At 51.7% G+C, this 8,062-nt stretch overlaps 1 protein-coding gene across 1 annotated transcript; it reads right to left on the bottom strand.

Annotated features, from left to right (window-relative positions):
• Nucleotides 1-241: 241 nt before the first annotated feature.
• Nucleotides 242-2,590, bottom strand: LOC143169583 (olfactory receptor 6F1-like). The gene is given in 3 exon segments (XM_076357054.1): nt 242-372; nt 375-1,185; nt 2,501-2,590. Coding segments are annotated over 3 exon segments (1,032 nt in total).
• Nucleotides 2,591-8,062: the final 5,472 nt, after the last annotated feature.

Here is an 8,062-nt window from a genome sequence, read left to right on the forward strand (position 1 = left end):
TGTGAGGCATTCTGAATTTACCCAGGAGTGAACAGAGGTGGGAGCTTTAGAATGGAGGCTCAGCCCAGCCTAAGACGGCTGTAAGGTGAGTGAGATGAGCTCACTGGGGAACTAGTGGCTTCTCACTCCCTGTGATGCCCAGGTGCACTTACACTTCAGTGAGGAACTTCTGCAGGGCAGAAGTCGTGGGAGGGAGGGGGTGAATCTCTTTGCTCCCACTGAGGCCCGTTGAAAAGCCACTTCATTTGTTCTGGAAAGCCCACCCCAGAGCTTGCTTCACTTCCTTGTTCCTGAGTGTGTAAATGAAGGGGTTCAACAAAGAAGTTACAACTCTGTTAAAGGTATTGATGAGTTTGTTCAGATCCAGGGAGTCTGGGCCGATGGCTTGACATACAGGAACATGGTGGAGCCATACCAGATCGTGATGACACCGAGATGGGCAGAGCAAATGGAAAAGTCCTTCTTCTGGCCATGGGCTGACTGGATTCTCAGCATGGAAGAGGGGATGGACATGTAGGAGACCAGGGTGAGCACACAGGAGGCCACCACAATAATTACGGAGACAAGGAAGGTCGCTAGCTCCACGGGCCACGTGTCACTGCAGGAGAGGGCAAGGCAGGAATCTATATTGCAGGGGAAATGATTGATGACATCTGGCCCACAGAACATCAGCCTGGATGTCAGAAAGGCCAGCAGTGAGATGGCCAGAAAGCCTCCCAGCCGGGAGCTGAGCACCAGCCGAGCAGAGAGGACACTGTTCATGACGGAGCTGTATCTCAAGGGGTAGCGTATGGCTCTGTAGCAGTCGTAGCCCATGACAGAAAGGATAAAACACTCAGTGGAGCCTAGGGAGAGAAGAAAGGACAACTGGAGGATGCAGACACTGAAGGAGACGGTCTGGCTAGTCCCCTGCATGACTCCTATGGCTTTGGGACCAACACCCATAGTGTACCAGATCACCAGAAAGGAGAGATTACAGAGGAAAAAGTACATTGGGCTACGGAGGTTGCTGTTCATCCACACGAGGGCTATGCTGGACGCATTGCCTGTTACTGTCAGGGAGTACGTCAGTGCAAATACCACCACAAGGGAGACCCGGGAATGCCACGTGCATGGAAAGCCAAGAAGGACAAATTCTTCCGCACTCGTCCCATTTGCCATGTGCCCCCAAGTGTTGAGATCCATCTGCAAAGACAGGAAAGTTTCTGTGAGAGTTTGCGTGCCTGTGCTGGTCCTTCAGATGCTACTAGTAGTGAAACAAAGCCATCATCCCTGAAAAAGTAGTTGGTGCAGAAATATGGGAAAACAGCATCTACCCTAAGTTAAAATTGTCATGGAAATCCTTTGCTGCAGAAACGCGTTTGGACAACTAGATCTGACCCTGAAGGTCAGGCCTACACCATCAAATGAACATAGAGAATTATTTATTGGATCAAGCGCAGGCATCTCCTTTAGAACATGGTGAATGCAGTTGCTTCCACGAGATGAAAATCCCATTTAGGAAACTGTGGACGGCAGGCTGAGGGTCTCCAGCTACGTGAAAGGCTGTTGCAGAGGAAGGGAATAACATACCTGCGCTCTTCAAGGCAGGAAATACTGAGTTGCAATCTCAGCAAATGAGACCAAGGGAACAGAAAACTGGCATGACAACATGGCGCTGGAAGATGTTTTCTCACCTCTTCAGTTGATCACAAGGGTTTCCAACTGAGACGGCAGCAGCACAGGGCGGCAGGCTAGCATGACAGTCATTACTCAAGGACTCGTGGTCTTATATTTGCTTTCTTCCACGTCTCAGCACAGGAAGCTTTTGCAAATACCTCCATTTCCTCCACTGACGTCTGCTGCTCAGCATAGCTAATAGAGGTGAGACTCTCCTCTTTGTAAATTTTGCCATCTCAGAGTCAGGGGAAGGACTTCTGCTGACCAAGTTGGAAGATGTATGACGAAATACTCTTATCTCAGCTCCTCAGCTTGCCCCTCTTCTTTGGATGGAGAAAAGGCACCCAGGAGAGTCATGGCTCATCTTGCCTCATATACATGGCTAAAAGCCCTCTAGAAGTGCCAGGTTGTCTCTGAGGACTAAGGCAGGAGACTAGCGAGCAGCTCAGATGGATAAGTCGGGCATCTCAGCTTGGGCAGAGGTATCCATGCCTCAGCGATTGAAGGCAAAATTCTCTGAGCTGGATCCCCCCCAAGGTAGCTCTGCTGAGAAGCCGGCTGAACTGAGGGGTTTCATCTATGCCCTCCCTGCGGACAAGGGAGGATTCTTGATCACTTCTCTAGGGGAGAACCGATCTCATCCTCAGGTGGGTATCTAAGACAGATGGGGCTGAACCACCATCTGAAGGATCCCTTTCCCTCCTTTCTTCCCTCCTTAGGAATTTACATACCAGAAATCTCATGTGGCTAAAGAGCAGAGAATTCCCCCTTAATCTGGCTCTCCTTAAAAGTGCAAGGCATTGGAAGTCTATGCTAGAGGTCTTGGGCAGGCTTCACTCACCAGCTCAGCCAATGGAAATGATCCAAACGACATCTCTTCATGCACCATCCTCCAGAGGAAGCCATGGTCCCCTTGGCTGAGGGAGAACATTGGAAAGCAGCTGATTTATTGGCGGAGCTCTGGATGCCGTGATGTCAGGAGAAGTGTGGACAAACAGCTCTCACCTTGCTGTCTCACTTCACGCCGTACACAATTGCCTGACACTGTTTCCTCTCCACCCACCTGGTAGGTACTTACAGTTTGTGCTCCTGATTTCCTTCCCCCCCTCACAGCTACCACTGTACTTCCACACAGGGGGCCTTTGTGTGCACACACACAGTGTAAAGTCTCTCCAGTTTAGCTCCACACAGGGAGAGCATACATCAGACTCAGTTAGCATAAGAACATCCCCACATCCCCCTCATTAACACACTGAAGCTCAAATTGCCCACACCAAGGAGGCAGTTTTCAGTTTTCCCTCTGTGTGCCACGGGGAGTTTGATCTCTGGGGGATCTCATGGAATTGTTGCAGACGGATAATGCGCTCTCTTCTCACAGGCCAATTAAAGAACAGCAACACAGTTCTCTGAAGTGTGGCCAGGTGCTGACATGCAGGAGACGTCTGAAATAGCCATGTCCCAAGAGACTGAAAATGTCAAGTATTTGGTGCTGGATATTAACGTGGTCTTGAAACCTCCAGGGTGGAGATAACTCAAGGCAACTAAGGACATTTGAATACGGAGAGAGTAAGGTAAGGGATTCACCTGCCTCATTTCCGAGCCTCTATCCGCAGATAAGGCCTAAGTCTTCAGTCTTCATGGAGGTGAAGATCTAAGTAAAGATCTAAGCACAAAGTCAGACAAGACATGAGTAGGGGGAAATTGATCTCTCCTGCCTCCAGAGCAGGCGTCTCCAGGTGAGCTACTCATCTTTGCTCCATTGATCATCAGCGGAGAGGAAAAGGCACTGTCAAGCCTCAGTTCACCCTGTCCCATACAGGTCAGGCAATCCATGCCTTAGAAGCACCTATTTTTCTGCCGTTGACACTCAAGATAGACTGGGCAGCTGGCTTAAACGGCACATACACGCAAGTCTCGACCTCTAGGCATCTAGAGTTAGTTGAGAAGACTCAAGACACCCAAAGAGCGGCTGTCTACATTGTCCAGGGCCACCACACAGGTGCTGGACTTGACAGAGCCATCTTCTGCAAGTCCTGTGTCCAAGGCTTCAACGTGGTCGAGGGGAGACTGACCTGCACGTGGTGTGAGGGGGAGATGCAGCTGATGAGAGTAACGTGCCCAGCTTGAGCCCATTCACCCACACAAAAACTTTCTCCCTGCTATCCGTCGGTCCTTGAGTACCTTGGGCATGGATATGGGGTTTAACCACGGGATGGGGGTGCTTGGAAAGCTAAGTAGATGTGGGCTTATTGCTCAGTGAGGATGGGGACCTGGTGACAAATGATAGGGGAAAAGGCTGACGTACTCAATGCACACACATTTCCAAAGGAGCCCATGTGCATACCAACATGCACAGCCACCCCCCATACCAACATGTACACACAGATATTCAAACACACACGCTTACACACGTGCATGGTCCTAGCACGCATGCATTTGCATACAGATATACATGCATGCTCCTCTACACATGCATACACACACAAAAGCACACATCTACACGCACCTATGTCCACACAATTACGTGTATGCAGACCAGTCACACACATTCATGCTCTCCTGTATGAAGGCACGTGCGTGTGCTGAAACACATACACGCTCATGGAAACAATTGCCCAAACACGCACACACACAGAGAACATTTCTGCACACCCACGTTTCCATGTGTATTACCACAGGCACACACATGTATGTGCGAATGCACACATGAGCACAGGCGGATGAACATGTAGGTGAGCACAATCATGCACACACCCAACTGAGAGCCAGGACTGCCGACACCAGCTCTCAGCCCCTCTAGATAACTCTAGGCGTGTTCTTCAGACCCTACAGTTAAGGCAACGAATCATTCACTGGCCAGCCCCATCAGCTTTAGAGAGCTCGAGGGTTTGACAGTGGTTCAGTCAGCCATTTTCTCACTGTAAGACAGGGAGAAACCACAGTGGAGTTGAAGCTGCCGTTGCCTTTCCAGACATTGAGCCGCTCCACATCTCAAGTCTGTGTGTGAAGGATAATATAAAAACTAGAGAACATTGCCATTGCTGCAGCCCCGTAAAGAATACCCATATTACAAGTAAAAGAAAAAAAATCCTGCAGCGTTAGAAGCTCCCGTCTGACCTTCGTGATCTCCTCAAGGGTCTGGGACCAGCCCCTATCCTTGCAAAGGGAGCGGTGCCACAGTGACACGCCAACGTGGCAGCCAAAGGGTGTGTGTCTGGGACAAGCCAGACTCCCCTCAGGCTACAGACATGGAGGCTGGGACATCAGAAGTGATGCAGTAGTGAACCTGTCTCTAGACTCGCTTTAAGGTAAACACCCTATCTTCAAAAGGCAGAGAAATGCAGAAGCAATGTTAATTTACAGCGCAGCTGAAAAAATGGTTTGGCTGCCCTGTGAATGTCCATGCACTCTTTTTATTTTTTCCCTAGTTACAATTGATGTGCTGGCCTTTTTTCTTCTTGTGTTCTGCATGCAGGTGCAGGTGGTGCAAGTGCCTGTGGTGAGAGGGAGCTGCCTGCAGCCTCCTCTGTCACCATGAGCCGGCTGAGTTCATCTTGCAGCCAAGGTTCCTAGATGCAAAATGGCTTCTGCTCTTAATAATACAAGAGCAATGACGATGTATTTGGTTTACCTGGCAAGGTTTTGGTGGTGGAGGGGCTGCAGGGGTGGCTTCTGTGAGCAGATGCCAGAAGCTGCCCCCACGTCGGACAGAGCCAGTGACAGCCGGCTCCAAGATGGACCCACCGCTGGCCAAAGCTGAGCCAATCAGCGATGTTGGTAGCGCCTCTAGGGTAACATATTTAAGAAAGGGTAAAAACCAGTGTGCAGCAGCTGCAAGAGAGGAGTGAGAGAATGTGAGAGAAACCTCTATGCAGACACCAAGTTCAGTGAGGAAGGAGGGGGAGGAGGTGCTCTAGGTGCCGGAGCAGAGATTCCCCTGCAGCGGTGGAGAAGACAATGGTGATGCAGCTTGTCCCCTTGCAGCCCATGGAGGTCCATGATGGAGCGGATATCCACCCTGCAGCCCATGGGGGACCTCATGCCGCAGCAGGTGGAGATGTTCTGAAGGAAGTTGCAGCCAGTGGAGAAGCCAAGCTGGAGCAGGCTCCTGACATAAACTGTGGCCCATGGAGAGGAGCCCACACAGGAGCAGGTTTTCTAGCAGGACCTGTGGCCCCGTGGGGGACCCACGCTGGAGCCGTCTATTCCTGAAGGACTGCAGCCCGTGGAAAGGCTCCATGCTGGAGCAGTTTGGGAAGAACTGCAGCCCATGGGAAAGACCCACATTGGAGAAGTTTGTGATGGACTGTCTCCTGTGGGAGGACCCCACCCTGGAGCAGGGGAAGAGCATGAGGAGGAAGGAGCGGCAGAGACAACGTGTGATGAACTGACCGCAACTCCCATTCGCCATCTCCCTGCACTGTTTGGGAGGAGGAAGTAGAAGATTTAGGAGTGAAGCTGAGCCTGGGAAGAAGGGAGGGGTGCGGGGAAGGTGTTTTTAGTTTTGCTTTATTTTTCACTATCCTACTCTCTTGCAGCTAATCGGCAATAAATTAAATTAATTTCCCCAAGTCGAGTCTGTTTTGCCCATGACAGTAACTGGTAAGTAATCTCCCTGTCCTTCTCTTGATCCACGAGCTTTTCATCATATTTTTCTCCCCCTGTCCTGTTGATGGAGGGGAGTGATAGAGCGGCTTGGTGGGCACCTGGTGGCCAGCCAAGGTCAACCCACCACCAACAGATAAAGCCTTTGCAAGCATAGAATAGCAGTGATATTATGGCTGGAAGTACCAGAGGTGTCCTGTCCCCCTCGTCCCATGCCCCATAAAACAGTGGTGGTGCAGAGATCACTAAACAGTCCGGTTCCTTGTGCGGTGTAGAAGACAAGGAGGAGCTTTGGTGTGGCTGGAGGGCAGGGGCCTCCAGCACTTCATGCTTGTTGCTGCATGGCATGCAGTGAGGGAAGCAGTCGTGTAAGGCTCCATATAATGGCTCTGCATGAGATGATAAAACAAAGGAATGATTTTCATGGACAACGTGGAAGTGGGGGTGCCTCCTCTAGTACCCTGAATACAGCCATTAGCTCTGCGTGCTGACTGCTGTCCCCACCCATTTGGCTGAGCCGGACGAAACGTTGCCGCCTTCCACCCCTCCCTCCCTTAACACACCTGGCTGATCTAGGTCTGTGAACTAGGCACACTGTAGCTGCTCAGGGATGGAATGTTCGTGTGGTGGGGCTGTCTGAGCCCAGGCAGTGCTTAACAGCTCCAGGTGAGGGTTGGTCGTGTCCGTCAATCCTATTTGGGCTGTTCTCTCCTGCACTGATTTTGTGGGGACGTCGTTTTGCCTGCATGGAAATATACCATTCCCATTTGGCAGTGTTGGATTGTTGAGCTTTTTACGGACTGGTTTCCCAGCTGTGCTCTCTCATAGTGTCCACGACATTCCCCCTGTGCCTCCGCAACATCCTGCTGGGTAGGTGCAGCCAGCAGGTTGTCGCCAGCATGAGGGAACAGCTCACAGCCTGGGGACAGGCTGCACTCCTCCTAGTGCTGGGCCACAGTCCCCTGGGAAGGCAGGGGGCTGTGCCCGTACCCCTGAGGCAGCACAGCAAACGCACATCAGCAGCCTCTGGCTGCTCTACCAGGGTGATGCTATGGGGAGCAAGTGCAGCCCCATGGGGACGGCCGTGCCCAAAAGCCAGTAACCTACAGTCCTACACCAGGAGCCAGTCGCTTGCTTTACAGCCCAGACAAGGTTCTTGAAAGGCAAATGTGTCTGCTGGACAACCCCAGCTTCTAACAACATTTTGCTAGTTGGAGAGGTGTCAGCATGCCCCGGAGCAGCCGGTCCTGCTCTGAGGCTACAGTCCTGGAGGGAGGGGCACGCACAATGTGGGGGGCACAATCCTCCCCACTGCGAGCTGAGCAGATACAGAAGGAGCGTTTTCCCCCACTGGATATTAAAAGTCTTTCCTGCTAACGGATCGTGGCCTGTGATATATATTGGGGCACCCCCGGAGCCCACCCCAAGCTGTAAGCAGTGGGTACCCTCCTGGCTGCAAGGTTGGAAAGACTTTTTGAGACAGTTCTTCCACCCCTCCCTCACCCCGGTTTTGTTAACATGCATCACTTTATTCTTGGGGTAGTGGGGCAGATTTCCATGAATTAAGGTTAATTCTGCCCCGGTATCCAGCAGAGCCATAACCTGCTGCTTATTATGCTGGCTCCACAGTGTTACAAGCAGAACAGAAGGACTACGTTCATTCCCGCCCATGCCTGTCCCTGTCCCCATCCCTGTCCCTGTGCTGAAGAGGGAACGTCCCTTCCCTGGGCTTGTTTGCAGGGAAGGGGAGAGGCCACCCCGTGCGCCCCCTGCCCCATGGCCCCACCCCGCCATTTCC

Source organism: Aptenodytes patagonicus, chromosome 20, assembly GCF_965638725.1.
Source record: "Aptenodytes patagonicus chromosome 20, bAptPat1.pri.cur, whole genome shotgun sequence".
In the NCBI taxonomy this organism is placed as follows: domain Eukaryota; kingdom Metazoa; phylum Chordata; class Aves; order Sphenisciformes; family Spheniscidae; genus Aptenodytes; species Aptenodytes patagonicus.